General features: G+C 39.9%; 1 protein-coding gene and 1 long non-coding RNA gene across 2 annotated transcripts in view; one reads left to right on the forward strand and one right to left on the reverse strand.

Moving 5' to 3' along the window:
- DHX15 (DEAH-box helicase 15) overlaps positions 1-11123 on the forward strand; it is a 46493-nt gene extending 35370 nt beyond the window's left edge. The window contains exons 11-14 of the mRNA XM_083458194.1: positions 789-911; positions 5150-5340; positions 7121-7290; positions 10543-11123. Coding sequence (XP_083314320.1) covers positions 789-911; positions 5150-5340; positions 7121-7290; positions 10543-10660 — 602 coding nt within the window. The 3' untranslated portion in view covers positions 10661-11123. The remainder of the gene's footprint in view (positions 1-788; positions 912-5149; positions 5341-7120; positions 7291-10542) is intronic.
- Positions 2409-5143, reverse strand: LOC310657429. Its single transcript, XR_014501776.1, has 2 exons — positions 2576-5143; positions 2409-2484 (listed from the first exon to the last, which is right to left on the reverse strand). It is a non-coding gene; the product is annotated as an uncharacterized lncRNA (long non-coding RNA).
- Positions 11124-15125: the final 4002 nt, after the last annotated feature.

The following is a 15125-nucleotide window of genomic DNA, read 5'->3' on the forward strand; positions in this document are numbered from 1 at the left end:
ATCTAAATATGCTTATTCACATATGTTTCTGTCTGCCAGTGCTGATAGCAATGCCTGCTGTTGGGGACAGAGGCGTAATACATCTTAATATTCTCTTATGAGTAGATTAGGTGTCGGCATAACGTTTTACAAGGGTTGCTGTGTATCTTGGCCATAGGCTACTTATTTAAACATTCGTTGGGTTGGATCCAGAATTCCCAGGGGACATTCCTGCTAGAAGGGTGGGAAGCAGGTTTCTCCTATTTTTCCTTCTCCCTGCAGTCCTCCCTGACACCAGAAAAAGGGTGGAGGTCCCTGGAATATGTGGGAACTGAAGGAGGTTGCAGAGAGAAGGGGGAATCGGTGAAAACCCTATCCCCCTTCCTCCATCTGGTATTAGTCCCTTCCACAAGTAGAAGCATCTCTTCCATTTGAGGGAGGGACGCTGGATCTAATTCACTGTCTCCACCGCAAGGCAGAGCTATCAGCACTTGGTTTTGTACCGGGGTCACATGATCTTTCCATTACGTAACTGGCGCTTTGATGGCCTTCAGGATTATTTTTTTTGATGCCTACTTCTAGTCAAAATAATCAGGCATTCTGTAGCTTTGAAACCCTCTTGTCTTGCAGATGTGGTTAGGTGTTGATGTACCAAATCAAGGTAGTAGACAGTCCAAGATGCAGTTGGAGGCCATCCTGCCCTGCCCTATGCTCTGTGAACTGACCTAGCTAGGCCTTGTTCCTCTATCTGTGAATGCGTGACTCATCGATATGGGCGTTTGTGTTGGGCCCATACCAACCTTGTTTAGTCCCACAGTGTTTTGTGCGCCCCACGGAAGCCAAGAAAGCGGCGGATGAGGCCAAGATGAGGTTCGCCCACATAGATGGAGATCATTTGACGTTGCTGAATGTCTACCATGCTTTCAAACAAAGTAAGTAGAAACTGGCGGGGCTGCTTGTGTTATTTGCTGATATATAGTGTTGACAATCTGATAGGTCTGTATTCACTCTTGCTGTAGATCTTCCTCTACTGCAATGTTACACAGCGTTGTGGGTTAAACCACAGAGCCTAGGACTTGCCGATCAGAAGGTCGGCGGTTTGAATCCCCGCGATGGGGTGAGCTCCTGTTGCTCGGTCCCTGCTTCTGCCAACCTAGCAGTTCGAAAGCATGTCATAGTGCAAGTAGATAAATAGGTACCGCTCTGCCGGGAAGGTAAACGGCGTTATCCGTGCACTGCTCAGGTTCACCAGAAGCAGCTCAGTCATGCTGGCCACATGACCCGGAAGCTGTATGCTGGCTCCCTCGGCCAATAAACCGAGATGAGTGCCGCAACCCCAGAGTCGGTCACGACTGGACCTAATGGTCAGGGGTACCTTTACCTTTACTTTTACTGCTTATAAAAGAGAGGGATTATCTGTAGGATGAAATACTTTCAGCCAGTGTGGCATAGCAGATAATAGACTGTGTACAAATCAGGATGGCCCTGATGATGATGATGATAGTAGTAGTAGTAGGTTGTTGTTGTGATTTACATGCCACCCCAGCTACTCTGGCAGCTTCCAACAAATTAAAATACAGTAAGACATCACACATTAAAAACTTCCCTCTGTCTCACGGTTTCAGCATAAGCTTTCCCTCTGCACCAATTGAATAACAAAACTTAAAAATAAGGCAAAACCTTAAAGTAATTGTAAAATATAGTATGTGTGGTGACCAGGGTCCTTAATAATTGCTAAGTGAAAGTCGAAGGGACCTTGGCCCCTAGGAGTTGTTGGCTCCTAGGAGTTTGAGTCAGGCACCACTCCTTCACTGGCTCTGAGGCCTCTGCTAAACACATGTGGCTTTTGAAGATGAACTGGGATGCCTGGAGTGGTGGTTATTCTTTATAATAAGGCCAATATGATAACTGGGGTTGGGAAAGAAACACTTTGCTCTAATGAATGTTAAAATGTTGGAATGAAGTTATATGGCTTTAGTAGAAATGTTATAAGGATTTAGGTATAAATAGATTAATGGAATTTTAAAAGTAAAATAAGGTTAGAATGTGTTAAGATAATTATATGACAGATAACAGAGGAAGATGGAAAGGAATTGCTGAAACATTTGACAGAAGTGGAATACAAAAAGGGAGGTGTGAGGAGGTCGGTGAAATAAGTGAATGAAAGATATGATATTGAAATTGTTTGAGTGTTTTAAATTCTTTGTTTGGTTTTGTTTAGTTTAATGTGTTTAGTGTTATGTAGTGTCTTTATATTGTATCGTATTGGTTTTTATTTTTCTGTTTATGTTTGGTTTTGTAATGTTTAAATTGTTCAAAAAGCAATAAATATTATAAAAAAGAAAAAAGAAACACTTTGCTCTGGGCTGGACATTACAACTTTTAGTGTATTTTGTGTGTGTGGCTTCACCTGCTTCAAAAATAATCTATTTCACACTTACTCTAAAGTTTTCATGTATATTTCACTATATTTACTGGGCTGTGTTATTCAGGCACAGGCAAACTCTGCCCTTCAGATGTTTTGGGACTACAACTCCCATCATCCCTGACCACTGGTCCTGTTAGCTAGGGGTGATGGGAGTTGTAGTCCCAAAACATCTGGAGGGCCAAGTTTGCCTATGCCTGGTGTTATTGCTGTAAAGATTACTAAGACAATGCTTGTGAAGTACAGCAGTCCCCTGGCACTATAATTGTGACCCTGGCACTATAATTGTGACCCTATATCTCATGAATTAGCAACCAGTTTAATACTGTGCCCCCAATTTCCATTCCTTCAAGTCTACCCAGAAGGATATCATAGTTGTAATGAATACTGCTGAGAGGATCAGGAAAACCATTATGGTCTTGCTTCTCTTATCTCCTAGTGCAGATCATCCAAATCAAAAGTTTAAAAAAAGATAATTTCACATGCTGCCTAACACAGATAAATCCCGTGTTTAACCCTAACTTCACTCTGGATAAGTTGATATTTGTTTTGAAAATCCATATAAAATTGCTGTAATATAGTGTGAGAGGACATCGCATCTAGATAGTAGAAAATAATATTTGGCTGCCAGGGCCTGCCAGAATTTGAGGACCCCTGGCTATACTTAAAAGGAAATATTTAATGTATTTCTCTGCTCATGACTGAAATGAAATTAAATCTGAGTGTTCTGTTAATAAGAGACCAATCAATCTCCATTATTTAGAGATCCTGGATGTTAAATTGGCGAGGAGGACATAATGGCTCAAAGTTGGAATTTTTGCTAGGGACATTCTGAGAATTTCTAGGTGGGGAGGGGGAAAAGTGAACTGGAATTCTAGATTAAAATGCAGACTCAAAAACGTATTGTACTCCTGAATATGAGGCCAGTCGCAGCTAGCTGAAGTGCCTGAGTTTTGGAATGCTACAATTATTCTGAATGACACTGAGTAATGGGTAGATAGGTGTTCATTCAGAAGACAGAGTATTTGTGATAACTTTGTCACAGGGATATTGTTTGCTTCTTGAGTGTTGTCTGTACTAATGCATTCAATCTTCCAATAACATCACTCTTTAGTCAAGTCTATGTAAGAAGTAAGACCAAGATCACAGTGACAAGAGAAGATAAACCAATTCTCTCTTCCAAAGAATTACTGTGAATGACACCCTAGCTTTCAATTCTTATTTTCTATCAATGGCTTTCATGTCAAAACTGATCCCTATCTCTATGAAATAGTAAATTACTCAGCTTCCTGACACAGAATTTACCTGACACAGAGGTTGCACTTCCTTGCATAATCTGTAAATTAAAATTTGAAAATAGTGGCTTGGCAGATGGGAAAATAGCTCAAAATAGATTCGTTCTTCTCCCGAGTAGTTGAAATAAGCAAAAGCGAAGAGCTTTTAATGTTAAAATGGAAGATCAGAAGTGCAATGGAAGGTACCAGTTGGATTTTACTGTGAGGATTCTGTGGTAGAAAATGTGTTCCTTATGGTTTGAAATTTTATAGTTACAGGCTGCCTATTTATTCATCTGTATCACAGCTATAGTTTGAATATCCCTGTGTGCTCTCTAAAGAACTCATAGATGGTCTTCAGATTTCTTCAGCAGGGCAGATCTGTTCTATTTGATAATACCAGCACATTTCCACATTGAAAGAATGTGAATGGCTGGTAAAATTGCAGCATTCCTTAGGCTTCATGGTACTTAGCGCTTGTGTTTACTTATGTGGGATCTTCCTCTTTGTGCTTTCAAGCCTTGTGTGATCAGAGTGAGAGGGGCAGAGTTGGCCCTCCTTCTCTGGCATATGCCCACCACCAGCTTCATTCATTGCCTTCCACGTTTTGGAAAGTGAAATTCTCCACATGAAAGATTAGGGTTCTCAATTGTGTAGGGAGCCTGAAGGAACGCAGCAGACTGATCTAACAGGCTCATCTCGGCTCTCACTGTAATGCAATGGTGTGTGCTTGTTTCTAAAAGAATAACTGAAGAGAGATATTCTCCCATGCAATTCCACTGGTCAATCCAACAGGCAAGGTTGTGGGCATGTAGCCCTCTTTAGAAAGTTGAAATAGTACTAACTGGGTGTTTGCGTGCATTTGTGAATGCATGTTTTTCTAAGCTTCCTTCAGAAAGGACTAGGATTGCATAATTCCAGCTGCTGCACCTGTGTGCTAATGGATCAGAATAAGTGTTCTTTAGACATTTTTTTTCTTAGAAAGTAGCAGCTGACAGCCACTCCTTAGCCTGAAGACACCTAGTTTGTTCATATATGGTGTGACAAAATCTAGAAATGAGATATGTATAGAACTTGTAAAAAAATAACCCATTGGTTACCCTATAAAGACTTTCTACTGTTTACCTTTTCTCCCATCAGATTTCCTATTACCTCCTTGAGCTAATTTTTGAAAAACTTAGCAATTCAGTATTCTTTATTTTCTTTGTGGTCCCCGGTCCGTCCGTCCCAAATTCTAGCCACTGCAGTTCTTGTCCACTTGTCTTTGTGAGCTTATTTACCTACTGTGGACGAAAATTAAGAGCAGCTGAAAAGGTGTAGCAGTTGCTGTTTAAATAAATAAAACAGTGTCATTCGGGTTTTTAATCGGTTCAGTGGGTTGACCATTCAGCTGGTTTCTCTTTGTGTACTTGTTTTAATTTGGTAAAATGTTCATTTTTAGATGATTCATGACTTTTTTTTAACATTGCAGATCATGAATCGGTTCAGTGGTGTTATGACAACTTCATTAACTACAGGTCCCTGATGTCTGCAGACAATGTACGCCAACAGCTGTCACGAATCATGGACAGATTTAATTTGCCGCGTAGAAGCACAGACTTCACAAGCAGGGACTATTACATCAATATTAGGAAGGCTTTAGTTACTGGTTACTTCATGCAGGTATGTTGCATATAAAATACACGGAAATCTGCAATTCTGCACCCCTTCGAAATGATTTAAAATGTGTTTAGTATTTAGCTATGATTTATACAACCTGATTATTCGCAACTCTGACAGACAGGCAAATAGCATAGGGAAATTCTGAAACGGCACATTTTGAAAAGTACCCCTCTCTCTGTCTTGTCATCCGTGAAAATAGAGACTGTGAGTCTCCTTAGGATTGGGACCTGTCTCCATTCTCATGCAATTCTTTACATTGGTGGCACTATGCTGGTTAGTTTTTGCCTCTGGTAGTTGCCTTCTTGCAGAGTAGATACTCATTTCTAAAATAAATACACATATTTTGTTTAATGAAAGATTTAAGAGATTATAAAAAACAGGCAGGCTTTTAAATTGCATAATTTTAGAAATGTGACCGATTTGGAGGGGGGGGTTGAGTTCCAATTATATGTTATATATGGGTACATTATTATAGCTGGGTGCTTTGGTTTAATGTTTGCTTAAGTTTTGCCCTATACTCTACAACTGAACTGTTGTGGAATAGCCAGATCCGTACTTTATTAAGTGCAGGTTGGGCCATAGTGAATGAAAGCAGATTGTATTTTAAAAGTGGTCACTCAGGAATGTAAGAACAGCCCTTCTGGGTCAGACCAAAGGCCCAGAAGTCCACATTCCTGTTCTCACAGTGACCAACCCATGGGAAGCCTACAAGTGGTTTATAATGAGTTTAAGCCATAATATGAGCTACCATTTTAATAGAATGCAGATTATCTAACCCAGTTACAGGGAGTTTAAAAGCAAGGGATTGTCCCATTTGCACAAGGACTTCTTCTGTTCCTGGGGGTCACCCTTAATCCCCCAGAACAGAATTGGGTGGGGACATGTAAGGAGAGGAACTCTGTTGTACAATACAAGCAAAAGCCATTGTATGAACGTTTATAGACCCAACCCTCAAGAATCTACCTGAGATTCTGGATTGGGGCAACTGTGGCAGATCTGCCTTGCACAGAATTATTTAACTCTTTGGGCTGATTACAAGGGTTGCATCTCTGTTTTCTAATGCTTAATTCTATTGCTCATATTTTCATCCCCCGTTTTTAATTGTTGTTATAAATACGTGCTGCTTTAGACTCTAAACAGCATTACATTTCAGATTATCTTCACATTTCCAATTATTTTAGGAGAGTCTTACCGTATTTTTCGCTCTATAAGACGCACCAGACCACAAGACACACCTAGTTTTTGGAGGAGGAAAACAAGAAAAAAAATATTCTGAATCTCAGAAGCCAGAACAGCAAGAAGGATCGCTGCGCAGTGAAAGCAGCAATCCCTCTTGCTGTTCTGTCTTCTGGGATAGCTGCGCAGCCTGCATTCGCTCCATAAGACGCACACACATTTCCCCTTACTTTATAGGAGGGAAGAAGTGAGTCTTATAGAGCACAAAATACGGTAATTTGTCCAGAATTCAAGCCTGTGTTCCGAGGCTGGAAAATGCCCTGTTGCCATGTATGGGTTTGAAGCATAGCTGTCAACTTTTCCCTTTTCTTGCGAGGAATCCTATTCGGAATAAGGGAATTTCCCTTAAAAAAAGGGAAACGTTGACAGCTATGGTTAGAAGGTTGTTGCGCAGTTGGGGTTTGGGGTGGCTAAGCTTTGATCGAGAGTTGCCGGCGCAAGAACAGCCAAGTGCAGCACCTTGATTTTCCAAGAGGTTTAGTATCATGGGCGAAGCATAGCAGGCATCACATTTCTGACGTGAGTGTGAATGTTGTCCATATAGGTGGCACATTTGGAACGGACAGGACACTATCTAACAGTGAAGGACAACCAGGTTGTGCAGCTACATCCTTCCACAGTTCTTGATCACAAGCCTGAGTGGGTCCTTTACAACGAATTTGTTCTTACCACGAAGAACTACATCCGCACTTGTACAGACATCAAGCCAGAATGGTAAGCTACCTTCTTCAAAACCGTGTCTTTTTTCTCTCAACACATTACTAATTTTAAAAGTACATTTTCATGTATGTTTTTATGAAAGTTTCCTGAGAGCTGTAAGGAAAAACTAAAAGGATTTTTGGAGCCCTAGGCCACTAACAACACTAATTAAAAACCTCGCTTGAAACATCTCCTTTCTGGATCTTCAGTTTCAATTACGCTTATTAAAAAACGTGTTGCCTCTTTTTCCTTGTTCAAATGGCTGGTTTTATACATTCGCCTACCTGGAAGTTGGAAAGCCCAGCCTTTCTGCTGTAAACAGAAGTTAGGTTCCTTTTGTCTTTTGCAGCAGCAGAAGCGAGCGAGCAGGTTTCAAAAAAGAAACTTGTATTGAGGAGTGCTTGTACTATACTCTTGTTGCTACAGATATTGGGAGCTAGGGAGAGTTTCTGAATTTCAGAGCTTGATTTAAAACACTGCCAGCTTTTCCCACAGTGGTTAAGGGTGTTGAGGCGCTAAGCAAATCGTGCTGAAAGTGATGGTGGTCTTAACAGAAGAGAGCAAGTGTGCAATTGTGCAGTCCTTTAATTCTAGTTAAAGGACAAGCTTGCATTACACCTGCAAGTGCCCCCCTTTTTTACATTTACAAATGTTTTTTTACATTTACAAATGTTTCCAAGTTGCTATTTTCCTATTTGTTTAATGTTCTGTCAGTAGCCACATGTATGCTACCTTTTGCACATGCAATTTTGATTAGGGTTGATAATTAAAACTCAAATACATATGGAATTTCGACTGACAATTGAATAGCGGCCAAATCTCAGTTGAAAAAAAGCAATGGTAACAAGACGTGTGTTCTGCTTTGATTGATAGTCTGGTCCCTGTGGAAGAGATCATGTTGCAGAAAGATCCAGAAGGGAATGAAAGCTTAGAAATAGGAGTCACTTTTCACTTCTGCATCTGCTTCTTTAAATAATGCCACCTTCATTTCCCCCCATATATTATCCTCATTTCTTTCGTAGCTGCACCTAGGATGTTGCCTTAGATTGGCTCAGACCACTGGTCCATCTTTCTCAGTATTGCCTATACAGTGGTACCTCAGGTTACATACGCTTCAGGTTACAGACTCCGCTAACCCAGAAATAGTACCTCGGGTTAAGAACTTTGCTTCAGGATGAGAACAGAAATTGTGCTCCGGTGGCACGGCAGCAACAGGAGGCCCCACTAGCTAAAGTGGTGCTTCAGGTTAAGAACAGTTTCAGGTTGAAGGAAAGGTAACAACAGGAAGAATTAAAGGAACTATTGGAAACTCAAGGCAGTAGAAATATAAGATAATCAGAGCCCCACCAAACTTGAAGTATGGGAAGCCCCAATAAAAATTTATAATTTGGCGGAATAATTGGACTATATGATATGTATTTTTATAATTTGGAATATTTGATGTAATTTGACTGAATTGTTAAAATGGAAAATTTAATAAAAATTTTTTTTTAAAAAAAGAACAGTTTCAGGTTAAGAACAGACCTCCGGAACGAATTAAGTACAGTGGTGCCTCGCAAGACGAAATTAATTTGTTCTGCGAGTTTTTTCGTCTTGTGAATTTTTTCGTCTTGCGAAGCACCACTGTGTATTGACGGTTTCCCATAGGAATGCATTGGCGGTTTTTTTAAAAAGGCGCAAGACGTTTTCGTCTTGCGAAGCAAGCCCATAGGGAAATCCGTCTTGCGAAGCAACTCAGAAAACGAAAAACTCTTTCGTCTTGCGAGGCATTCGTCTTGCGAGGTACCACTGTATGTAACAAGAGGTACCACTGTATTCACTGGCAACAACTTTCCTGAGTTTCATGCAGGAATCTTTTCCAGCTCTGTTTGGCGATTCCAGGGACTTAACCTGGAAACTTTTGCATGCAAAGCATGCGCTCCACCATCAGCTATGGTCTTTTTCCTTAGGCGAGAAATAGCATAAATGATCTCTGCTCTTAGATTCACTGAGAGGTTATCATCATCAGCTTGGTCTTGCAGTTACCCATCCTGCTTACATCTGAATTGTACAAATGGTAGTTTGCCTGCAAACCACAACTGGCAACTGTGGTTTGTACATGCTTCCCAGTTATCCATATGCCCAGTTCATTTGTAATGGCAGATTATAAAACCGGGAAGTCAGGGTGGAAATTTGAATGCTTGACAGAAGGGAGCATGCATGTTTGAGGCCCATTCTCAATTCTCCAGCTGTTTTCAAGGGCTGGCAATATTGCATCTAAACCAGCTCATAGAATTTGACAATACTGAGGCTTTTTGATAAATCACTTTTAAGGTTGATGCTCGTAATTTTAGCCCCAAATGTGGAAAAAAAGAAGGAATAGAAAGAAGTGTTTGTTCCATTAAAGGCCCTGCGACAAGCCCCTTTGCTTTTCAGTAAAGATGTTTGTTAAACGTCTGAATGCAGAGTCATTGTTCCTATATATTTTCATCATGCATTTGTATTATTGCCTGGAACTTGGCTTACAATCAGAGATTCCTTCTGTGATGCTGTACTCTTATCTATTATTTAATCTAGCTGTTGATAACTCATGTCTACACTGTTTACAACTACATAATTGACTTTTGGTTGAAGTATCCAAATCTTGTCTCCAACTTGCGTATTATTCCAAGTCAATAAACGTTGACTTTTCATTTTAATGAATGGTAAAAACTGCTTTCTTCATATTACATATACACAAGATTTTTACCCCCCCCCCCCCGCGTGTTACAAGCTTTTTGTTTTGATTGTTTGAATTTTGTAAGTTTCAGAGTAGTAAGTATATACAGTGGTACCTCGCAAGACGAATGCCTCGCAAGACGAAAGAGTTTTTTTGTTTTTTGAGTTGCTTCGCAAGACGAATTTCCCTATGGGCTTGCTTTGCAAGACGAAAACGTCTTGCTCCTTTTTCTTAAAACCGCCAATGCATTCCTATGGGAAACCGTCAATGCATTTCCTATGGGAAACCGTGCTTCGCAAGACGAAAAATTCACAAGACGAAAAAACTCGCAGAAGGAATTAATTTCGTCTTGTGAGGCACCACTGTATACTACTTGGAGATGCCTTTTATTTTGAAAAGGTCTTTTCAGTAGCATTTTTTTTATACATAAACTAGATTTCCATATTTCCAGGCCTTATTAAGGAGATTGATAATCTAATTATCATAAGTAGATACTAATTGGGCCACTGCTATCGCCTGCATGATATTCAGATCTGTGCACAAGTGACAAACCTTTCTTTCTTTGGCAGGTTGGTGAAAATTGCCCCTCAATATTATGACATGAGCAATTTCCCACAGTGTGAAGCAAAGAGACAGTTGGACCGCATCATTGCCAAACTTCAGTCCAAGGAATACTCGCAGTACTGAATTTATTATTTGAATTGAAGTTGCTCCAGAGGACAGCTTTAAACAATAAATGAACTCTTAAGTTCCAAGTTGTGCTCTTTGCTTTGGTTCAATAATGGCCTTTATTTGAAAGCTTTTTAATTTTTCTTTTACAGTAAATATTCCATTCTGATTTCATAAATTAAACGCGTATGCCTCCCTTTTGTGTTCACACTGTAGCTCATACTGGAAAAGCTGATCAATGTTTTGCAGTTTATTGAAAGTAGTTCTCTATATAAATATAAATATATAACAATGTTATAAGCATTTCTTTAGAAATGGTTGAAAATGCTTCTAAAATGTGATTATCGACCATGGCATGCATGATCGTTGTAATTGTTGACATTCCTTTTAGAAGTTGTGAAGTGTTACAACATGCTTATGTAGACACAATCTTCAGCTTCAGTACAGAGGTACTGACTTCAATAAAGTCTATTTATACTAACGTTTTGGCAAAGTAACTTACTGTTTCTGTGCCCTTGGTGAAGAAACGTTGATGACACATTCAGGTTGAAATCTTTCAATCTATTAAACATAGTTTTCAGATGCGTCTGATAAGTAAGATTTGTTCTTATGTATAGAGCAATGCTAGTCAGCTCATTCATATTGCTATTGTGCAGGCATCCCCAGCCTTCGGCCCTCCAGATGTTTTGGACTACAATTCCCATCATCCCTGACCACTGGTCCTATTAGCTAGGGATCATGGGAGTTGTAGGCCAAAACATCTGGAGGGTGGCAGGTTGGAGGTGCCTGCTGTTGTGTATCACATGCTATCCCATGCCAACTGCCCGACTATTTAAAAAAGAGCTATAAACTTGCAACCAGTGTTAGAAACTCAGATATATAAGCTAGGCCCCAAATGGTTCCTTAAACCAGGGTTACAAAAACGGAATGCCTAGCTGCCTTTTTGGGGCCAGACTGCTCTAAAGTAGTATTTTTCAGTACAACTTTTTGGATCCTAAAATTCATGCTGATTCTGCAGATAAAACATAACGGATAGAATTCTACAGGATGTGTTGCTAGTGTGTGAAAATAGTCGAGATTCAAGAATCCCCTGGGATGTACCTCCAGATGGTGGAGATGTCAGGCACTATCCTAGCACCCGGGCATCTTCACTAGTCACTCTTAGGCAATGTTTCAGGGCATTCTTAAGGAGCGTATCTGCAAAAGCTTCTTTGGGGAGCATCTTTAATGACCAAAACACAGACCAGTTTTGCTTCAGAAATTCAGATTTTGTTCAAAAGTGGCTGTCACTTTTAATAAGAAGTTTGGATCTTAACTGTCAGTGGACAAGGTTGTCTAATAAAAAAAAGGGCTTCCTCTTCTGAAATGTCTATGGAAATACGTTCTATGCATAAAACAATTTCCTCTCTTTAAATAAGTGTTATGCGTTGAGGTATCTGATGATGAAAAGGGGGCTGATCCCTGGACTTAGGCACATGGTCCAGATGGTTTTGATTCTCTTTTGCAATGGACTGAACTTGGAGAAGAAGCAACAAAGGTCTCACCTTCGTTCCTTCTGCATACACAATTAATTATGAGTAAATGATTGCCCCCAGGAATAGGAGTGTTTTAACATATTAATGTATTATATATGAAATAATATATAAAATGTTTTGGTTTTGCTTAGGTAGAGCAAGCATAGGCAACTGAATTTTTGAAATGTGGGTGTATGAAATCGGGTGCTTTTGTTGTTGTTTTAAACCTTTTCAGTCTAGAAGTCTAGAAGAGCCACACAGTATGATAAACTTTTCATATTACCAGGCTAGCCCATAGGCTGTATCTTGACTTTGTTCCAACTTTCCCATCGGTTTTCAACATTTCTGTATGGAGAATGTTGCGGAGCCTTGACCAAGCCATTGGTTCACAAAGAGTAATGAGACAACCTGAGAGGGCACCATTGAGCACATCTAGTGGCCCTCCAGGGAAAGAACTCACTAATAAGGAGCAAACCTGTCTACTATTAAAGAGTCTCTAGTATAAACGTTCAAGCTTGGAAGCCTGGTTTTTTGAAACTGTTCTTTAGATTAGATTGGGCTAAATTTAAGGAGACTTGAAGGGTTAGGAAAAGTTTGTAAACCAACATTTCCTCCTTTGAACATCTCAGTCATATATTTAATAGCTTGCGTCCTCAGCTGTTTTTCACTCATGCATCTAATTTTTGTTTGTTTCTAGTGGGAATGTGACTTTTAGCATCCATGGCTTGGAAAGCTACGAATTATAATTGTCCGTACTATAAATAGGTACCAATTTTGATTGCATATACAGTGCAACTGTGCAATTCGGTCCACAGCTTTCAGGTCTTTTTTCATTGGGAGAGCACTTTCTATGATGTGTGTTTATATCTTCTCAGTAAAAAAATTTGACTTCACAATAATGCATATGCAACAAGTGCCCCGCTAGAGATGCAAATGGCGAAACATCTGATTAATGCTAGCAATAAATATTGAAAGCTGTCAACCAGGTTTTAAAAAGTTGAATATTGATCTGCCTTTTAACCAGTTGAGACTGCAACCCTACATTGCCTGGGATCCTCCTTCCATATTGGGATCACACTGAATATTATCCCAACCTCAATGCCAGTGTGCTTGAGATACTGAAGAAGGAGGTATAAAAACATAACCTTTAATACGTGGAAGGTACCACTCTTGGATAGAAAGCTACCTATGATACTTGTAAAATTCATTCGCTTATTACAGCGGTACAGTTGAACTGAAATAGTTTCAATAAGTGTTCACTCTTAAGATCCAGCAATTAAAGTTTTAGCTGATTAATCTAATTAAACCAATTCATTTGTACTCTAGACTACCTCTTATGGTTCTCTGTTGTCTGTTTTTGTGTTAATGCTTTTATGTAAAGCATGCATGCCTTTGCTTTACATTTGAATTCTGTTTCTGTTCTTGTGTTCCTCTTCCTAACCTCATTGCTCGAAGCAGCAAATACACACTTTAACCATCCTGCAATTACTAGGCTTTATGCAGTAAAGAGTTCCCTCTGTACCTGCCTATTTCATAAACGCTTTCGTCAATTCACATTTTCAACTGAGTGATATAAACAGCTTCTCATTTTATATTGGTAAATGGGTTTTACCCTCTTGCATGTCAACCTTTCCGGCTCTCCAGAGATGCTTGTTTTCAACATCAAAATTCATCAAAAGCCGTTTAAAATGCTACAACTTGAAACTAGGTTTTTGACATGCAGACCTCAGAATGATCTAGTTCACATAAAGTTGTTTTTCCTTTTCATGGGCCCTTCGGATACGTTAAGATCTCATGGCACGAGGTTAAAAGCTGGTGGATGCACATATGTTTGTAGGTTATATCGTAGGGTACTTCTCAAAAATCCTGAATAAATTAGGTTGCATCCACCGATGTGAGTTGTCTATATAATTGATGCTTTTAGATACTTGTCATTTGATCGCAGTTTGGAGGACTAACAGGCTGGGGCCACTAATGGAAATCCAGAGAACCAGCATACCTTGCATGTGTGCATGCAGACCAAAAATACTTCTGTATACGTCTGTTGCCCTGGGCAGCAGGAGCTACAGTTTCCATGATGTACATTCAAGGCTGTGGACATGAACGGAAGCATGTAGGTCTCCTATGCATGCTGTAGTCTCATGCATGGCATGAGTTGAGCCTTGTCCATCATCCCATGCTCCTCTGATGAGCCCATTCCTACCATGGAGGGTGTAGTCTTCAGCAGTCCCATGTATTTTTGGTGAGCGCCTGAGTCTCATTAAAATGTAAGGCCACTGCAGTACCAACCTGCTTTCTATAACGTTCCTGCCACAACTGAACTGCAAAACATAAGCAGAGTGGCTGGGGCAACCCGGTTAGATGGGTTATATGTTATTTATTATTATTATTATTATTATTATTATTATTATGCAATTTGGCAGCAACCCCACTGGTGAGATCTCTGATATCTTTTAGTAGTTTTCAGTAGTTGCTTAGGCAAATGACAAATTGATTCGTGGATTACCATAATCAAGCAATTAACCAGGGTTTTATTTTAATATTACCGTTAAATAGAAAGCTGGCCATCCACATTAATGTGATGGGTTCACGAAGACTCTTGAGCTACAGTATGATTATTCCTGCTACTACTACCACTACTAGAAAGTTAATATGAAAGGCCTTTTGTGTGTTGAGGGAGCAATCTTGGACCATATTGTTTATCCTTCCCCTATCACAGCCCATTCTGTTTGCAGAGCCCAAGTATAGAATGTCCATTTGGATGGTGGTCTGGGAAGGAACAATGGTCTTGGGGAGGTATGAAAATTTGGGGACTCGGGTGCTGTGCATCTTTAATGGGTAAGGTAAACTTTTACATATGTTTGGTGTCACTACTTCCTCATATATAATGTCACCCAAAAATATACACACTTTCCCATTAACCCACCTTGCTTATTTTAACAGGAACTTTAGTGTGGGTGTAGACTTCC

Source organism: Podarcis tiliguerta (assembly GCF_965153285.1).
Source record: "Podarcis tiliguerta genome assembly, chromosome: 9".
Lineage (NCBI taxonomy): Eukaryota > Metazoa > Chordata > Lepidosauria > Squamata > Lacertidae > Podarcis > Podarcis tiliguerta.